This window comes from Pseudorasbora parva, chromosome 18 (assembly GCF_024679245.1).
Source record: "Pseudorasbora parva isolate DD20220531a chromosome 18, ASM2467924v1, whole genome shotgun sequence".
Taxonomy (NCBI): Eukaryota; Metazoa; Chordata; class Actinopteri; order Cypriniformes; family Gobionidae; genus Pseudorasbora; species Pseudorasbora parva.
In genome coordinates, this window is record NC_090189.1 from 39,267,595 (window position 1) to 39,288,984 (window position 21,390).

A 21,390-nucleotide genomic window follows, 5' to 3' on the forward strand; every position below is an offset into this window, starting at 1 on the left:
GTGGCTTTGGCCACCTCACTCCGGTCACTGTTATTTCCTTATCTGCTCACTACACTAAATGTCATCTCATTACCAGAAATGAGCAGGGGAACAGTCACACAAATCAAACCAAACGGTTTTATCTGTGCAGAAAGGAAAGAGGCCATTTTGAAAGGTGCTGTTTCAATCTTAGCACTGGGAAAAAGCTGGACTGTTGTATAAGGATAACTGTTGTAATGCCAGGCCAAATTTGCAACCACAGTTGATATGAATTGACTCAGGCTTTTGAATGCAACGCATTTCCCTGAGAAGGGGAACGAGATGCTGCATCTTGGTGTTGACACTATGGAGGATGGCATCAGCATGACTGGTGTGTAAGCATGTGTAAACAAATGCCAATAGCATTAGCAGATGGTAGTCTATGACCTTTATATGAGGAGCACTGGAGAATATAACAGTGCGCCTGAGTTGCACATCATCAACTCTTTTGTCTAAAGGAAAAGAAGAAGGAGGGAACCAGGGAAAGTTTTACAAACTATAATCATGTAAAATAAACAAACAACAAAACGAAAGTAAAGTAAAGCTGCATAAAAACATAATAAAACCACAACATAGATGTCCCAGGACTGTTCCTCTCCCATCCTTCACTGCCTTCGCTCCTTTTATGTTCAGGTAGCTCCTCTGTTAGAAACTCAATGTCGGTTAGGCACAGGTGACTCATTAACACTCGCCCCACCAGCCTTGCTCTGTTCCCACGGCTCTTGGCCTCATCCTGCTTGCCACATATGGTCCACACATGTTGGATGGTAACAGGGGACGGTGAAGGGTTGGTGATAGCAGGACAAAACAGTGGGATTGTGGTCAGCTGTGATGGAGAAGGGGTGACTAATGAATGACGAAGGAACCCCGGCTACAAAGATGTAGTGTGTCCGTGGTGCAGACCCAGAGTTCTCCAGTGCCAACAGCCTATGGTGGAGTTTAGGGAGGGAGGAGTCAAGATCCCATCTGCAGGACAACCGACGGAGACTGAACCAAGGAGTCTCCAATGACGGTATTCGCAAATGACGGCTGACGCAAATGACGGTTTCCCTCCAGCCCAGTCCAGTGGTGTCTGGGAGGTCGATATGTTGGTTGTAGTTGGCCCTGAAACAGGGTTTTTAAATTATCATCATCCAGGGTGCAGGTGACGAACAAACTTTAACAAACTACAAGAAATGTTGGCTCTTCTGAGCCAGGAAGATAAACACAACCCGTTTGTCCATTTTGGACGGTTTGATCATCTGTCACAGGGTGTTTGCAGGCAGACAGATGGAGATGAGAAGAAGAAGTTTTATTTATATAGCGCCTTTCCATAGCTCAAGGCCTTTTTCCATAGTGTTGGACAGTACATTTATCCAGATACACAGTACTACATTAACACACTCACATACACAGTAGTACATTAACACACTCACATACACAGTTCAAGCACAGGTCTTGTATAGCCACATTATTCAAAATACAAATTAAATAGGTATGTCTTTAGCTGGGTCTTGAAAGTAGACAGAGATGAGATATTACGTAATGGGAGGGAAAGTGAATTCCATAATTGAGGAGCATTGACACTAAATGACCTACCACCCACAGTGGACAACCGGAAACAAGGATTGGACAAAAGACCAAGCTCAGATGATCTGAGGCACCGGGCAGGAGAATAGTGGAGGAGTAAGTCATACAGATATGGAGATGTAAGACCATTTAATGGCTTAAATGTTAGAAGTAATGTCTTAAAGTGAATATGTGATGCCACAGATAGCCAGTGAAGATCATGCAGTAGAGGAATAATGTGGCAGAGCGCCTGGTGGAGGTGAGAACTCTGGTTTTGAACCAAAAAAATAGAGCATTGCAATAATCCAGAAGGGATGTGATTAGTGCATGAATTAAGATTTAAGCATCGGCCTGACTGAGAGAAGATCGAAGACATGCAATATTACGAAGATGGAAAAAGTTTTTAACAACAGAAGAAATGTGAGAGGCAACAGATAGAGATGAGTTATATAAGACACAGAGATTACGGACTGATGAAGAAGGCTTAACATAAACCCCATCAATTTCAAAGGACAGGTCTATCCTTTTTACAGAGCCAATGATCAGTATTTCAGTTGTGTTATTATTTAGTTTAAGGAAATTCAAGGACATCCAATCCTTGATATCCCTGATACGTGCAGTGAGTGAGTCAGGCAAGGATGAATAAAGTTCTCAGCAAAGTTTAAAAGCAAGTATTCTCAGAGGCAGTCGACCAAGCATTAGCAGAACTCAACCTCAGACTAACTGACCAATCTTAATTCTATTTTATACCCCTTCGCCTAACCCTACCACTAACCGTTCCCCTTGCCCCTTGAAACTGAGTGGCATACTCTAATGAAACGTACCACTACTACACCATTACACGTCATAACACGTCATCATACCCCATTCCTTTTATTAGTGTCCTGTAACATTTAACCCGTTTGAACAGCAATGAAGTGCACATACTGTATCTAATAGAAATCAGGTGTGAGCACGTTTAACAGATTACTCACTCACAACGTTGTGTTGCGCTGTATTTGGACTTAATGAAAATGGCGCTCGTTTTCAATTTGAAAACGTATCCTTTGAGTTTCCTAAGACGATACAAAACATACACGACTGGTGAAGCCGCTTTTCCATCGGACCAGACTGTTCTCTTTGTTTATTATCTGTCCAATCTGTATCAATCCAAGCCGGACGGAACTGATCGTTTTTTCTACTGTGGCGCTACAATAACAGAGCTCTTTGCAATGTAATACAAACAAGTCAGTTGTTCATCACCAGATATTTCTTTTGCAGATTAGTGGCGGGAACCTCAAACAAAGGAACCCAGGAACTGAAGAAGTATGAACAAAACTAAACTGAACATAGTGGTGACACTTTAGACCATGGGTGGGGAAGGTTGATCCTGGAGGGCCACTGTCTGGCAGATTTCAGCTCCAACCCTAATCAAACACACCTGAAGCTAATCAAGGTCTTCAGGATTACTAAAGGTACAGGCTCTGAAACTCTGCTAAAGAGTGGCCCTCCAGGGTTAATGTTCCCCACCCCGGCTCTAGACCATTCAGGGTTGTCTTTTTTCCGTTCCACTGACCTGAGTCTGGCGTTGTCCTGATTCAGTATTGGCTGTCAGATGAGATGATGTCATGCTATATGTCAGTGTCATTATTCTAACAGTGGCCACGTTTCCATTACCCTTCAAATTGCACAAATTGAAATTACATATTAAAAATACGCCCAATGGAAACACATCAATTCTGCAAAAACTCCCATATATTGTAAAAAAATGTTTTTACGCTCTCATGAGGTGGTTTTTCAGGCAATTCGAAAAAGGACATTTTCACAAAAGTGCAATGGAAACAGTTTTTCCGCATTTACAGGTTACCTGGTCCTGCCATATAGGTGTTATGTGTTTTAACAACATCTTTCCTAATGAAGGACCCCGGTGCCGCCACAAATAATATCTATAGGCCTTCTATAATTAAGACATATATTCAAGAAATGTAGTAAAACAGAAAGACGCTATATTTCAGCCTTACTTTAAGGCAGCAGAAACAGGCCAATTACGCACGTCAATCCATTCCAGATGATCTTGGTTTGCTTCTTATTTAATATACAGGCAATTAGATGATGAAACATCGATCAAAATTAAAATACAATTTATACAAAACTAAATTCATTTTAAAGAAAGACTTTCTAGAAAATAAACTCAAAAAAATCATGTGAGCCCAAGTCTCCAGACATATTGTGAATCTTATATTTATGCTGCTCCCTTTTCATAATCAACATGTGAAATTAAAATAATAATATATTAGGCTAATATTTAGGCCTAAACATATCCTATTTAGTTAGTAATTTAGTCATAGTTAGGCTCTGTTTTCTTTAACCCACGGCCAACGAAGGCGTCAGCGATTTATTTTTACTTGAAGACAGTGGAAACCACTCACAATACTCCGTACAACAGGCCGTGGACTCAGGGAACAGATTATTTTGCATGCACTCCAAGTGCTGTATTCATTTCAAAAATGTATTTGTTTATTAAACGCAAAGTTTTTCATTTTAAAAGCATTTCTAAATTGAGTTCATATTTCCAAAAAATGAAATTTCAAGGCAAAATAACAAAGTTGTACAAAGAAACTTTGTTACCACCATGAAAATTCAAATATTTCACTCTTCTCTATAGAGTTTGTGGCAATGCGTCACAATAACTGCTGTGCGTATAGTAGGCAGTTTTTCGCATGCATATGATATGCAATTTATGTCCCACCCACTTTTTAAAACAAAGTTACGCCACTGATGCCGCGAGTGTAGTCGCGATTACCTCAGCTCTCATCACGAGAGCTCCTTCAGCTCATTTATCTCTCTCCTGCAGTCAGTGCTCAGTGCTGTGATACTCGCGCGGGGACTCACTCATTATATTGAACAGACACGTTCAGTTTTTAATTGTAGAAACTCAATTACAGTAATCCAGTAGCGGTGGCTTTGGGAATGGCCTCACAGGACAGCGAAGCATTCTGGGAATTGTAGTCTTTCATCCCCATGAGTCAAAAATACATTTTCTGTCTTTTCTCAGTCTAGAAGGCACCACATTCAAAAATAATTTCACATTTCGACTACATTAATGACCCAGATTAAATACAGATTCATCTTCCCAGCGATGAAGTACCCCATTAATATCACATTTTTTAAATCTGATGGTTTCATTATAAATATGGTGATTATCTCTAAGGTGGACAGACACCCAACTTAATATATGACGCGTACAATCTGAATCTAAGCATGTCATGTCAACAAATGGAAAAGTAAGGGGGTGTTTATTATCATTTTAAATACAGTGCCTTTTGCCCCAAAAACACCATACTTTTACACATTCTTCCATTATTGCAAAGCTGTTGCTTTAATTACCCTGAATGAAACTGACAAACATTAACAAGCCTTTGTTTCAAAATATATTCAATCATTTTAGTGATTCTCATGTGCTTCTTAAATCTACAACATGTTTAAAAACATCAAATATTAGATCAAATTAGCACAGAATCAAATTTGTGCTGCTGCCGTGATCCCGTCAAATATCAGACAAATTTCCATGTTTATCTTGAAAAGTGGATGTTTTAGAGAGGCGATTTTCTGTGCCATCCAATGAGTAAATGAGTAGAAAATAAAATCAAAAGTGTGTTTACCCCCTTATACCATACCAATAAACCATATACGTGGTACGTTGTGTGTTAGCTGGGAAGGATTCATTCTGTTCATTAGGGTAAGTGTCATTATTTACAGTTCATGTTACTATTGTGTATTCTCCATGGTAAATAGTTTCTGTAACCTTAACTCAAAATACATCCAATCCCATATTTTTGATGATAATGGTGGTTTATACCAACTTGCTTTACATTGGGACTGCTATTTAATAGCCTTACCGTATAATATTCATCAGTGTTGGTGAAAATCTTACAATTTATGTGTGAATTGTGTAGTAAAGTGTGAGAAATAAATTAGCTTGGTTCAAATTCCTAAATAATTGTGTACTGGCTCAAACACGTAGAGAACCACTGATATAGGGGCTGATGACTGCTTTGTTTAGTCATTGAAAGTTATTAAAAACATGAAAATGATTGGTACTTATCACATCACAGTTTGTTAAAAATAGCTAGTAGTGGGGTTGGGACTGTGCATGTTGTTGTGAGGCCATCAGCCAATCAGTGTTGTCAGCGTGTCATTTCCCAGCGGCTCCAGAGTAATTAGTCACATGGCTCAGGTGACTGCAGAAAGCCAAGTGCCCCTGGGCCAATACAGCATCATGGCGAATGCCACATACTTCCGGTCCTGCTCCAACTTGACCAAATGCCATTGAGATAGCAGATAGCTCTCTCCAGACTAAATAGACCTTTCAAGTATCAAGAGATATTGATTCTATGATACATACTCAGCAATGTGTACTTTCCCATCACCAGCACAACAAATACTTAGTATTATTCAAATTGGGAAGCCATTAGCGTGAGCCCATCAATCTCTGGAAAGTCTCTGTTAGCATCTGTTTAACCTTTTATTTAAAGGAAATGTATTTTTGGTTATTGTTTCATTTGCTTATATTTGTTTTAAATGAATTCATTTATTGTAGTGTACAGTTTATGGTTTTGTTAAATGTGAATCTCTTCTTTGCAGGTCACGCTCACCTGACAGATTTTAACATAGCTGCTATTGTGAAGGAAGACTTGAAAGCCACATCCATTGCAGGGACAAAGCCATACATGGGTGAGAGCTTTTATACTTCTCTTTAACTTCTAGGTATGTTTTATTTGTGTAGTTAAACACAACTTCAGTCAGCATTTCCACTCTTCATTAACAAATCGTTGAAGTCACCCTGTAGTCAATAATAATTGTATCCCTTAAAACTCATCTTGATTGCCAAAATGACAATTAAATGAATTTTATCCCTGAATAAAAATAAAACTTTTATTTTGGATGCAAATAATCGCGATTAATTACCTAGCACTAGTTTTTCTTATCAACAGAAAAATATATAAGGTTAACCTGTTTTCTGTTGAGACTTCCTGCTTCAGAGTGGTCATAGTTAAATTAATGATATGCTAAAGCCCACCAACGCATTGACGTGATTGGTTACAAGGTAGTTTGTGACGTCAGAAACACCACAGGAGGACTTTAAATGTTATAGAAAAGTTTTCACAGTTTTTATCAGTTTTCTCAAAGATAAAGTGTTCTTTCTTCTATAATAAAATTCATTTAAGTGTCATTAAAATTCATTGTCCAAACAGTCTCACTGTACTGAATTGACTTTGACTTGACTTTGAATTATCATCCTGTTTTACTAGATTACTAGATGACATTTGGAGCTGTTCAAATCCTCAGTACAAGTCGGAGCTCTTAGAAAATTCACAGTTAACAAGTTTTAATGACGAATTCTCGGAGGATGTGAACAAGTCAGAATCTCGTAATTATACGGCGTGAAAGTACCTTAAACCAACCTGGCCTGAAAAGCACTATGTCATGTTAAATGAGTTAAATGATTGTGACAAAGCGATGAAGAGAGAATGTCAAACCACAGTGAATCCTACACTTAAATGCCTTTTTGTAACAGAACTAAAAGCTATGGCTGAACTACTGAATGTACTGACACGCATTTATGGTAAACTAAAATAGACGCTAATGCTATCATATACTAACTGAAAATAAGGATTTTTATCAAATAGTGTACCAGGCGTAGTAACTACACTAACAGAAAAGAATAAAAAGTAGCATTGAATTAGCATAGTTTTGAAGCATGGTACTTTCTAATTTGATTTTGAATTTTTTTTTATCACCATCCCAATATTGCTGGGGTATCAGGACTGTGCAGCTATTATCAGAATATAATTTCAGTAGTAGAGATTTGGTGGATAAAAGCTAAGCTATCAAAACTATATTCCAAGCAATGTCAATAAAATATATCATTGGAAATTGCTGCAGAGTCATTCTATAATTAGGGCTACATTTCATGTCCATGGACTCAATTATCAATTTTACCAATTTTTCATTAACTTTAAACTTCAAGCAATGATTGCTTTTATATCGGGACATTTCGTATTAATTTAATACAAAAATCGAACAGATACCTAGCTTTTATCTTGCAAAAATGTCATATTCTATACTGGAACTTGCTGTTTTTGTGCTGTCCGATTTGGTAAATGTGAGGTTTTGATCTTCAGATTAGCACTAAAATGCATGTTTCTGAATATATATCTTATAAATATTTGTCCAAAATAATCATTAAATTATGAGAGAGGTGTTTTTAAAAATATTTCCCTCATGCATCTACATTATATCATCCATTTTGTGTGTCCGAGAAATCTGTGTCAACCGTGTTACTCCCTATAAAACCCCCTATAAATCAGCAATAGTTTGTTCCAAAGTCCCATGTCCGACATCAAATGTTGTCATTCCTTTTTTGGAGGTAAATTTGAAGACAGTGTAGTAAATAATAACTTCTCCTCTTCAATAAATGATCTATATTATTGTCTGCACAGAGTAGATTAATTGACTGTCAACTGTGTTATCAACATGTTCTGGTAAACTTGCATCACATATTATATTTATGAATGTGTAGAGAAGGAATATAAATCATAAATTTATCCAGGTCAACTACCAACTAATCCAAGGACAGCAGTTTGCACAAGACCCAAAAATTGGCCGAAATGTCAACTGTGTAACCTGTCAACTGTGTTACCCATCAACTGTAACAGTTTACAAGGATTCACATGGTTGACAATTTAATTTACATTTTTATTAATTGCTTGTATTTATTTTTGTTGAATTAAAAGAAAGGTATAATTTTAAAGTTTTCTCTTTTCCTTCTAATGTGTCCTGTCATTGGTGTGACTCCTGTCAACTGTGTTACTTTATCTGTCAACTGTGTTATGTGTGGTTTTTATGTCATAAATATTTTAAATGTGAACTAAACCCTCAGAAGAATAGATAGTGATATCTCTTGAGATGGAAATCTTGGTAAGAATGGTAAATAATACTCAATTCAGCAAACTGTGGATTTATGACACAGCATTTGTCCGTAACACAGTTGACAATATAATGAATCAAATGTTGATTTTCATTACCATTTTTAAAACAGTCGTTAGAGCTTAAGCTTGCAAAATAATTAATTTAGCACATAAGGGCATATATTATTCAACCACCTAGTTTATTGATCAAAAAAGAATACTGATTTCCTGACTTTTTGGCTGACCTGAAATGTACCCCTAAATATAGAATGACCCTGCAACAAGTGGGCTGTACACATATAACAGTGCTTCATATACTTGTGCATAATCTTTGTTGTTGCTGTTGTGTTGTCTATTGTTGCAGCCCCAGAACTGTTCCAGTCGTTCGAGGGAACACACCCAGGTTACTCTTTCTCAGTGGACTGGTGGTCTTTAGGGATTACTGCTTATGAGCTTCTCCGTGGACAGGTGAGGGACTCTAAACCTTCTGATCTGACATCAGTATTAGGACAAGACTCATCATATGCTGCTGGGAAAATATAGATGTTTCATTGACCGTTTCTTCATGGCTGATTTCACATCGCTGAATTCTGTCTTCAGAGGCCGTACATCATGCGCACTAACACACCAGCCAATGAGATCCTGCAAACTTTCCACAAAGCGACCCCCTGTTACCCTGCGGCCTGGTCTTCAGGGATCAAATCACTCTTACAAATGGTAAGATTATTCACATTTTATTCATTTATTAATCGCATTTACTTGTAGGATCAATTAACAATAATTGAATGAAACATTGATTCCAAAAGAAAACATGTTTCCTTCTGTCGTCAGCTGTTGTGTGTAGATGCTCAGAAGAGGATTTCCTGTCTCTCGGAGCTCCAGGATTTGGAATACCTCTCTGATGTCAATTGGGATGCTGTGCTCAGCAAACAAATCCCACCTGGCTTCCTCCCTAATGTAAGTATATAAAACACACACAGGCACACACGCGCAAACACACACACGCACGCACGCACACACACACACACACACACACACACACTCACACGCACACGCACACGCACACACACACACACACACACACACACACACACACACACACACACACACACACACACACACACACACACACACACACACACACATCAATTAAAGAGACATTCCAGATATGAATGTTTTGAACTGAGATATGGATAAGCTTTAAAATCAAGCTAACTGTTAATAGGATTTGTAGAAACTGGTAATGTTCAAAATTAGAAATAAAGAATAAATAATTGTGATTCTGTGTGTGTCCAAATTTAGTAGATCATGTTCATCGAATGTGAATGTGATCAACTACACTATTGCATTCAGAAGTGATCATGCCTAGGCCCTATATCAAAATGAAATGCTTTAAAGTGCTTGTGGGTTAAAAGTTGGTTAGACTTTATAAAGATATTTTAAATGCTTCATGTTTTAAATATGTATGTATTGTCGTAAATAGTTATTTAAACATACATGATCAGGCATAACATTATGACAGGGGAAGTGAATAACACTGATTATCTCTTATATTGATATATTAGGCAGCAACTGAACATTTTGTCCTCAAAGTTGATGTGTTAGAAGCAAGAAAAATGTGGCCTGGCTCCACACTACTACGTACTTCCGCTCAAGTTTTATTTTCCTTCAGTACTCCGTCTGGGATTGAAGTATATTCTCTTGATTTCTCCAGTCAAGTTTTAACCGGTCCAATCAGCAGACAGAGGCAGTGGCTGAGAACGATAAAGTTGATGTTGTGCGCTAGTTTGAGTTGTAGTTCAGTAATGGCAGCAGAGAAAGATTTGAGCAAAGCTACAGAAGTTAAAGCTGGAGCAAGAACAATCTTTCCTGAGTTTTGTTGGTAGCCATGATGTTGTGCCGAGAATCTAGTAATTTCATCACAGATACGTAAAATGTAAAGTCTACTCTGTTTCAAAGTCAACTCATAATTGCCTTGGGTAAAGCAAGGAAAAAAACACATTTAGGTAAATAAAGAAACATAATACATAGCACTCATTCTTTCTTGGAGGTGGAGAAACAAATTTCTTTATGACCTGCAGGATTTCTTGTAAAAATATTTTAAAACGAAAGAAAAGATGAGAGTCGGATCTATTTGTCCTATTGTAAGTTTGAATTATTTGTTTAGTGATAATAGATCATAACCTATGTTTAAATGTTTTCGCATTTGCATTAACCAGTGTTGGGCAAGCTACTTGGAAAATGTAGTGAGTTAAGCTACCAGTTACTCTACATTAAATTAAGCTTCACTACACTGAAGCTAACCCCTTGGGAAATGTAGCAAGCTTAGCTACAGCAACTTGACAAAAGTAGTTTACTACATCTAAGCTACTTTTATTTATTTAATTTTATATTAAACCAACTTCATTCATATTAATGCTATCTCAGTGATCAATAAAAGTCAAGCATATAGACATGCATACTTTTTCAGTTATTCAAAAACTGTCCGAAATCAATTTGGCAACAAAAACATGTGATCCATTATATTAACAAAACCAGTTGTTGAGAGTGTGTGTGTCTATGTTCATCTGTATGTGTATGATATGCATATGCACCTGTGTGTTTGCATTTATGCTCAATTTAGACTTGGGCACTTTTGCAGGACAAACTGAAAGTTAATTTACAACTCAACTTGTACAAAAAAAAAGTCAGAAAGTACAGTAGCAAAATAATTAAGACCTGATCCAAACAGTATCAACATGGCAAAAAAAATAAAAAAAAATCATGCAGCCTAAGTGTGTGTGTGTGTGTGTGTGTGTGTGTGTGTGTGTGTGTGTGTGTGTGTGTGTGTGTGTGTGTGTGTGTGTGTGTGTGTGTGTGTGTGTGTGTGTGTGTGTGTGTGTGTGTGTGTGTGTGTGTGTGTGTGTGTGAGCCTGTTTATGTGGTTTATGAGGACACAAATTTGTATAACTACATGGGTATTACACTGGTATTACACTATAAATGTGGTTTATGAGGACATATCAAATGTCCTCATAATTCAAATGGCCTTAAAAACATACTAAATGATGTTTTTTTGAAAAAGTAAAAATGCAGAATGTTTCCTGTGATGGGTAGGTTTAGGGGCAGGGGCAGTGTAAGGGGATAGAAAATACGGTTTGTACGGTATAAAAACCATTACGCCTATGGAGAGTCCCTGTAAACCAAATAGACCAACATATGTGTGTGTGTGTGTGTGTGTGTGTGTGTGTGTGTGTGTGTGTGTGTGTGTGTGTGTGTGTGTGTGTGTGTGTGTGTGTGTGTGTGTGTGTGTGTGTGTGTGTGTGTGTGTGTGTGTGTGTGTGTGTGCGCGCGCATGTTTTTGTATGATATGAGGACACAAATGTGTATATTGACATGGGTATGACATAGGTATTACAAGGAGAGGGTGAAATATGAGGACATTACCCATGTCCCCACTTTTCATAATGCTTATAAATCACACAGGATGGGTTGTTTTAGAAAGTAAAAATTCAGAATGTTTCCTGTGATGGGTAGGTTTAGGGGTAGGGGCAGTGTAGGGGGATAGAAAATACGGTTTGTACAGTATAAAAACCATTACGCCTATGGAATGTCCCCATATGTCACAAAAACGTGTCCGTGTGTGTGTGATCTATCTCCCACACAAACAAGTTTCATTATTTCATTCATATCAAGGGGTGGCCAGGCTGGACCCCGATACTTTTAAGAGGTGTTTATTCAAGAGACACAATAAATTACTTTCAAACGTTGCACTTTCTCTTTTTTTCACCGCGCGGACGATGCGCGTGCAACAGCGAATTGAGCAAAAAAAAACATTTTTCGGAAAAAAAAACGTCAACTAGATGTCTTTACGTGCCTATCCCGTCTTTACGCGCTTAATGCCAAAGGAGTACTTTGAAAGGCTCGCGCGCATCTGTGCGCGTCTGTGCAAGGCAGAAAGGAACGTAGAAAGTGAAGTATATCCGCGACTTATCAGTTGTGTTTCCAATTTGAGCTTGCTCTTCAGAAATGCTTGGGGAAATGTAACGTTAGCTTGTGTGGACGCTACCGCACTACTTGATCAACAAACGAGCTTCGCTACTGAAAAGCTATTTGATTGAGAAAACAGCAACGCTACCACCACGCTACTGAAAAATGTAGTTAAGCTAGTAGCGTCACTACTTGTAGCGACGCTACTGCCCAACACTGGCATTAACAATGTAATATAGCCGCAGACCAGTCAGGGTCCCCATACTGACCCCTGACCCCACCGAAAGCACCAACAGTGGCACGTGAGCATCAGAACTGGATCAGCATCAGCGCCTGCCACAAAGCAAAAATGATTTAGGAGTGTTTTGAGGAGCACAACAAGAAGTTTGAGGTGTTGACTTGGCCTCTCAATCCAATCGAGCATTTGTGGGATGTGCTGAACAAACAAGTCTGATCCCAGGAGGCCCCGCCTCACAACTTACTGGATCTGCTGCTAACAGATAACACACCACACCTTCAGGGATCTAGTGGAGTCCATGCCTTGACAGGCCAAAAAGGGCATTTTTGGCAGTAAATGGGGGACCAACAATATTAGAAAGGTGGTAATAATGCTATGCCTGATCAGTGTAATGTATATATTCATTTTATTAATAAAACTGAAAGAGTTAGTTTAGCGGTGTACAATTTTTTAATAAATGAATTTAGGCTGTGTATGATTCTTTAATAGACTTTCCATATATATATATATATATATATATATATATATATATATATATATATATATATATATATATTTACTAATGTTAACTAATAACAGATCATGCAAATGTACTACTATAACGTCTTGGTTACAAATTGAACCCTTGTTCCCTGAAGGAAGGGACGGAAACGTACGTCGGAATTAACCAACATATTGGGGATCGCTTAAAGAGACCAATCTACTTTGAGTGTAACTAAACGAGTCAATGAACATTGGCTTGCTGTTTGCATATTCCATGCTCCTCCCCACAGACGTACGTCGTGACAGATGGATTGTGGATCTACCAACACATCACAGAAGCTGGCCCTTGCAGTGCTCTGCTTGAGCTACCTGGTCCACCCCTATCTGTTGGAGCGGGAAGTCAGGGCTCTATGCAGAGAAGGTCAGTCACTGCTGTTCTGCAAGACTCACTCAGTGTGACTATTGGATAACACTGGGAAAGTGTGCCCGTCTCGAAAGAGGGAACGCTTCACAAGCCACATCCTTCTATGGAAAGTTACACATATGGAATAGCCAAGAAGGGTAGTAAGACATATGACAGTCTCTGAGTGGGTTCCAGCCTAGTTCTAGGGGTGAAGAACACCATCAGAGACGACAAGCTTTGTCAAGGGAAAGACACAGGGTACCCATATCGTACAGCAGGGACTGCTACATATGGACACTCAGCCTAACACAGGTTCCACCATGCATAGTGTGTAGGCCTGGCGTCAGACGCTTCGCAACATCTGACTGCCCAGATGATATCTGGTCCAGCAGTCAGGAGTGCCGTTGCAAGCCGACACTTAGAACAGGTCCTTTGCGCTACTGGCAATGGGGGCGAGTACTAGGGATGGGATGATACACTTAAACTCACGATACGATGCACCTCGATATGCTAGGGTTACGATACGATACGTCACGATACGATATCAAAATATATTTTTTTCTTTCCAAATCTGTGATTTTTTTTTTACCACCTAAGTAATGTCCTTGAACGAAAGGTAGGATTTTTCTCTTTTTTTGTATTTTGGTTCTATGTTGTTTAAAAAAAAAAAAAAGGAGAATTTTTAGAAGCCACATCTTAAACAGGGGTGCCAATAATTGTGGAGGGCACTGTAGGGATGTCAATCGATTAAAATATTGAATCGCGATTAACTGCATGATTTTCATGAGTTAACTCGCAATTAATCACAATTTAATCGCACCTTTTTAGCAATTGTAAATGTATCTTAAATTAAGTTTAAATTAAGTTTTTAATACTCTAATCAACATAGGTATGGACAAATATGCATGCTTAATGCAAATGTACATTTATTATTAGTGAAACCATAATTATTCAATAATAATCAATACAGCATGAAGACTAGACATATCAAAGGTCATAGATATGTTTATCTAAGAAATTGTTCATGTCTTTTAAGCCTAAACTTAAAAATAATGAGTAAGCAGTGATTTCTCTCATTTTAACAATATAAAGGGAGTTTTTACACTGGCAGTTTAATTCAGAACAGGGCAAAGTTCGTATGAAAAATTGTTAATGTGTACCAGTGAGCGAACCAGAACCACACCATACCTGGAGGAGGTCCATATTACACGAGGAGGAATATAGTGCGGCCCCTTTAAGAGATCGGCATTCCCTATTGAACTGCCCGTATTTTGCGTGTGCGCGCCGAACTGGTCCGCGATTCACGTGGACAGTGTGAAGAACACGGACAACTCGGGAGCGCGCTTGTTCAGGAAAGTAACCTGTGCATTCGTTTTAGCCGATTGTAATGTATTTAGTTCAATAAAACACGTGTTCTGTAAGCGGTGATGGTGTTAATGATTTACCTCAGACATGAGAGAGAGTGAGATTCAGTGCATCGCGCTCAGACTGCAGAGAATGTGCTCAGTGAAAAAACGCCCTTTTCTTTCTGGAGTCTAATAAAAGTTCAACAGAAAATATGGTAGTTTATGTAGGCAATAACTGCATTTTTGGTTTAGAATATTAATGCTAATGTCAACCATTTTCTTTCCCTATTAATGTTTGCTGCTACATCTTTTGTCTGACTGCTCTCACTTTTTCAAACTAACGTTACAGGCTATGCCTCAGATCAAACAGAAAATGCGCGCTGCGTTTTGTTATGTCTGCCACACACACGCACACACACACACACACACACACACACACACACACACACTAAATTATTTATATACTACGCAAATCATGCAGCAGTGCCATCTATCTTTATTTCGCGATCCATTTTTTTCGACCTCGATGCGTTTCGTCACGTTTTGTATCGCGATATTTTGTCAAACGATATTTCGTCCCATCCCTAGTGAGTACACGGAAAGATACCAGCTCAACATGGAGGCTATAGAATCTAGTGAACATGTTAGTTGTTACCCAGCCCACAGCTCTAAAAATATCAGTTAGTGAGGCACCTTGAGTCATCGCCCAGGAGGAAGCGACACTTCTAGTTCAGTGTGCCCGCAACCGAATGTGCAATGGTATTTGACTGATATGCCAAGATAATAGCATCCACTATCCAGTGGGCTAACCTCTGCTTGGAGACAGCCTTTCCCTTCTGCTGGCCTCTGTAACAGACAAAGAGCTGTTCTGATGTCCTGAAGATTTGTGTTCTGTCCACTTAACCCGCAAAGCACGAACGGGAAAGAGCAAAGCCAGGGCCAAATCTGCCTCCTCCGAAGGCAGTGTTTGCGGGTTCACTACATGGTCATTAAAGGGAATGGTTGGAACCTTGGGCACATATCCAGGCTGGGGTCTCAGGTCAACGAAAAAGCTTGCAGGTCCCCTACCCTCTCGATGGAGGCCAATGCTTTCAGGAGTACTGTCTTTAACTCTACTGACTGCAAAGGCTCAAAAGGAGGTCTCTGCAGTGCCGTCAGCACCAGAGACAGGACACAAGAGGGTAACGAGTTAGGACAATGAGGATTTAGCCTCCTTGCACCTCTGAGGAAACTGACGATCAGGTCGTGCTTCCCTAAATACTCACCTTCGACTGTGTCATGATATGGTCAAATACAGCAACATACACTTTAAGGGTGGAGGAAGACAACCTTCACTCCAGCCCACTTTGCAGGAAGGAAAGCAAGACTCCAACCAAACAATTTCAGGGGTCTTCCTGATGGGAAGAACACCATTGCACAAACAGGTTGCAATTTAACAGATTGAGGTGCCTCATAGAGTGGGCTATAGCAGAAGGGATGGTGTCTACCACTGCCTGTGGTAGGCCACCTAGAATCTCTGCATCCCGTCCAGGACCAGACATGGAGTTTCCAGAGGTCTGGACGCGGGTGTCATAGAGTGCCTCGTCTCTGAGAAAGCAGGTCCTTCCTCAGAGGAACAAGCCAAGGAGGGGCTGTCGCGAGGAGTGTGAGTTCGGGGAACCAGGTCCGGCTGGGCTAATGCTACAAAACTAACAAGACTTGCTCCTCATCCTCCCTGACTTTGCACAGTGTCTGTGCTAGAAGGCTCACTGGGGAAACGCATATTTGCGTAGGTCCCGAGGCCAGCTGTGTGCCAGGGCATCCTTGTCGAGGGTTCCCTTGGTCAGGGAGTAAAACAGCCGGCATTGGGTCGAGTCCGGAGTGGCTATGTGGTTCCAAAGAGCTCCCATATCAGCTGGACTGCCTAGGGGTGTGGTATCGCCACTCTCCCGGAAGTGTCGGCTGTTGTGAAAGCTTGGCTGCACAATCGAGCACACATGGGATGTGAATGGTCCAAAGTGACCTTAGATGCTTCTGAAACCATAGGAGGAGATAGCGGGCGAGTTGCGACGGAAGCCTAGACCACCTTGTCAGTTGATGTACACAAAGGTCGCAGTGCTGTCCATACAGACCAGTGCATGCTTGCCATGTAGCGGCCACTTGAGGCGGCCCAGCCCGACCTCATCACCACAATCCCCCTCAGCAGAGGGCTCTCTGACAGAATGTCCCTCCTACTTCCCGGTCTTTTGCACCAGTGTAACTCAGTTCGTAGATATGGGACAGAGGTGGGAACTGGGAACGTTAACAAACTTTAATCAATAAATAAACAAAATGAAAGAAAATGCACATAATAATAATAAAACATAAATAAAACACAACATAAAATCCAGGCCTGGTCCTCTGTCGCGCCTTCTTTTAGGTGCCCTAGCTCCTCCGTGAGACACAAGACCGGTGCGGCACGCAGGTGGCACTTATTATCACTTACCACCGGCCTCACGCGGTTCTCATGGTCCCTCTGCCTCGTCCTGCTTTCCACAATGTCCAAGCACGAGATACAGCGATTGTTACCATCAACCAGTTACAGATAGTGACCGCATCCAGAAACAGACGGTTTGAATGACATCATAAATACAGACGCAGGGTCAAACCTTGTAAGCTCTTTTAAGAAAGTAGAAAAAACGCACTGATAGGTGCTGAAGCATACAGGGGAAATGGGCACGGCTCAAAACTGTTATGCGCAAACCGCATGCCAGTGTCTATTGGCTTGTTTAGTTACACTCAAAGTAGTTTGGTCTCTGAAAGCAATCCCTAATTCGTCGCTCAGTTCCGACGTACATTGAATGTGACCAACTGAAAGGGAACTAGTTATAAAACCATCAAAAGTCATGGGTTCATAACAACAAAGACATTTATAAAACCATAAATATCAAAGATTTTCACAAAACAGTTGTGGCTGATTAAATTTACGTTACTTTACAAACATTGTGCAGATTTGTCTGGTTTGAGGGGTTTTGCTGCAGTGAATCTTCATTTGACCCCTACAAAAAGCTCATTTGATGTGGTTATTTTTTGAAAATGTTTGTTTGGAACAACAGTTCAGCATGTTACCATGATTGCTCTACCTTCAAAGTGTCCTGCGTAAGCAATATTTATGCTGTTTGCAATGCACTGTAAAATGCTGAATTCCAAAATTGGCTCAACAAAAGTGAAGCTAGATCTAGATCTTAGAAAAACTCTGGCACTATTATAGCCACTTGCTTGACATTTTGCAATGTCTGTCTGTACGTTTCTAATGTGATGACATCCACAATGTGATGATGAGATTTGAAGTATGCTACAAGTTCACATTCAATACAATTAAGTGCACTTCTTTTTTAGAAGCACTAAAATACTGCACTGAAATAGTAATGGTTGCCAAAATATTTTCAATTGTTCATGTGCACATTGCATATAAATGAGTGTCTGTGTGATGGCAGAGACGGCGACTAAACTGTGACCCCACATTTGAGCTGGAGGAGATGATCCTGGAATCCAAACCATTACATAAGAAGAAGAAGAGGCTGGCAAGGAAGACGAGGGAGAATGGCTCGGATGGATCTCCTCAGGTAGCATTTCTCTAAGAGTAACCTTTTTCATCTTCTCTTTCTCCTATTATGGTTATTATTTCAGAACATAATAATCACACTACAGTCTATGGTAGGAACCAGGTTCAGTAACACTTCTGGACAATGTCACTGTGGAATGTGGTTATGCAAAAACTTGAATAACTGCAAAAAGACATAAAAAATGTAAAGTCTTGTTTATTGCATTATTGCATACAACTTCAACATATTACCGTTTTTTTGTAATGACTCTGTTCTTTGTGTGTCAGTATGAGTCATTTCTCTGAAGGATTTGTGCAGTGGGAGAGAAGAATCGCTGACCTTTAGAAAAATACTTAGAAAGAAAATCATGTAAACATTTTTTTTGTTTTTTGTTCTTTTCTGGATTTTAAAAAAAAAAACTTGCCAAAGCGAACTTTTTTTGAGTGAGTGAGTGAGTGAGTGAGTGAGTGAGTGAGTGAGTGAGTGACTGAGTGAGTGAGTGAGTGAGTGAGTGTGTGTGAGTGAGTGAGTGAGTGAGTGAGTGAGTGAGTGAGTGAGTGAGTGTGTGTGAGTGAGTGAGTGAGTGAGTGAGTGAGTGAGTGAGTGAGTGAGTGTGTGAATGAGTGAGTGAGTGTGTGTGAGTAAGGGAGTGTGAGTGAGTGAGTGAGTGAGTGAGTGAGTGAGTGAGTGAGTGAGTGAGTGAGTGAGTGAGTGTGTGTGTGAGTAAGGGAGTGAGTGAGTGAGTGAGTGAGTGAGTGAGTGAGTGAGTGAGTGAGTGAGTGAGTGAGTGAGTGAGTGAGTGAGTGTGTGTGTGTGTGAGTAAGGGAGTGAGTGAGTCAGTGAGTGAGTGAGTGAGTGAGTGAGTGAGTGAGTGAGTGTGTGTGTGTGTGTGAGTAAGGGAGTGAGTGAGTCAGTGAGTCAGTGAGTCAGTGAGTGAGTGAGTGAGTGAGTGAGTGAGTGAGTGAGTGAGTGAGTGAGTGAGTGAGTGTGTGTGTGTGTGAGTAAGGGAGTGAGTGAGTCAGTGAGTCAGTGAGTGAGTGAGTGAGTGAGTGAGTGAGTGAGTGTGTGTGTGAGTAAGGGAGTGTGAGTGAGTGAGCAAGCGAGCGAGTGAGTGAGTGTGCGTGTGTGTGTAAGGGAGTGAGTGCGTGAGTGAGTGCGTGAGTGAGTGCGTGTGTGTGTGTGAGTAAGGGAGTGTGAGTGATTGAGTGAGTGAGTGAGCGAGCGAGCAAGTGAATGAGTGAGCGAGTGAGTGTGTGTGAGTGAGTAAGTGAGTGAGTGAGTGAGTGTGTGAATGACTGAGTGAATGAGTGAATGAGTGAGTGAGTGTGTGTGTGTGTGTGAGTGATTGAGTGAGTGAGAGAGTGTGTGAATGAGTGAGTGAGTGAGTGAGTGAGTGTGTGTGTGTGTGTGTGTGTGTGTGTGTGTGTGTGTGTGTGTGTGTGTGAGTAAGGGAGTGTAAGTGATTGAGTGAGTGAGCGAGCGAGCGAGCGAGCGAGCGAGTGAGTGTGTGTGTGTGTGAGTAAGGGAGTGTGTGTGTGTGAGTGAGTGAATGTGTGTGTGTGTGTGTGTGTGTGTGTGTGTGTGTGTGTGTGTGTGTGTGTGTGTGTGTGTGTGTGTGTGTGTGTGAGTAAGGGAGTGTAAGTGATTGAGTGAGTGAGCGAGCGAGCGAGCGAGCGAGCGAGTGAGTGTGTGTGTGTGTGTGAGTAAGGGAGTGTGTGTGTGTGAGTGAGTGAATGTGTGTGTGTGTGTGTGTGTGTGTGTGTGTGTGTGTGTGTGTGTGTGTGTGTGTGTGTGTGTGTGTGTGTGTGTGTGTGTGTGTGTGTGTGTGTGTGTGTGTGTGTGTGTGTGTGTGTGTGTGTGTGTAAAGGAGTGTGTGATTGAGTGAGTGAGTGAGCGAGCGAGTGGAATACTACAGTAAGAGGAAAACTGTAAGAGTTAGAGTTAGTATCGTCCATGCACATTTTCTGAAGCAGTGGGGATCGATACTGTATGACTAGCCCTACAGTATCTGCTCTTGACTCTACTTCAGACTTCCTCCCACTGATTCCATCTGTCCTGTCTGCTTCTCACTTCTCTCCTCCCACTGAAGTTTGCAATGTATGGAGAAATGAACTCAATCCAATCACAGATAAATGCAGCGGAAAATTGAACTCTTGTTGTGAGAACAAAATAAAGAGAAGCATCCCACAGCCCTCACTGACTCCCTCCCTCCCTCCCTCCCTCCCTGCTCTGTTCAGAGTCAAATCTCCTCTATTCATCCAGTCTTGTCTAAATACTCATTAATATATCATTAGTGTATATTAGGAATGTTATACAGTTACAACAGATTCTCTCCAACCGTTTGGAACACAAACACAATTAATATTATTCATTTAATTCATTCATTTAATAAATGAGCTTCTTTTATTAAACAAGTGAATTCAATTAATAATTTATTAAATTTGAGTAAAAAATAATTAAATGTAAGCTTTTCTTGATAATTGAATAAAAGCTTTTACAAACTATTATTAGATTAGAAACTTTTAGATTTTAATCTAGAATTTTTTAGTTGAAGTTTAATTGAATTTGAAGGTGTTTTTTTTTTTTTTTTTCATTGTGAATTCTCTTATTTTCAATAACCCATTCCCAGAAGATGAATCCATGTTTGGTGAGTAAATAATGACACTACCTGTCTGTGTGCTTATAGTAGCAGCTATAAGAGAATTTCAAAGAGCTCTTTCTATTGGTTGGAGTTTGAACAAGCCCTTTCCTCGATTGTAGCATACTAAGCATCAGTCACGCTTACTCAAGGAAATCCCTGTGCTTGCCTGTTGTAATCGTGGCGTTGCATGACTGAGGTTTCTGGAGTAAGCACTAAACACTTGACACCTGC

At 40.2% G+C, this 21,390-nt stretch overlaps 1 protein-coding gene across 1 annotated transcript in view; it reads left to right on the forward strand.

Annotated features, from left to right (window-relative positions):
* The window catches only part of stk32a (serine/threonine kinase 32A), a 156,359-nt gene that overhangs the window by 125,997 nt on the left and 8,972 nt on the right, over nt 1–21,390 (forward strand). Inside the window, exons 7-11 of the mRNA XM_067423577.1 lie at nt 6,190–6,279; nt 8,881–8,984; nt 9,117–9,233; nt 9,348–9,473; nt 18,411–18,539. Of these exons, the coding sequence (XP_067279678.1) occupies nt 6,190–6,279; nt 8,881–8,984; nt 9,117–9,233; nt 9,348–9,473; nt 18,411–18,539 (566 nt within the window). The remainder of the gene's footprint in view (nt 1–6,189; nt 6,280–8,880; nt 8,985–9,116; nt 9,234–9,347; nt 9,474–18,410; nt 18,540–21,390) is intronic.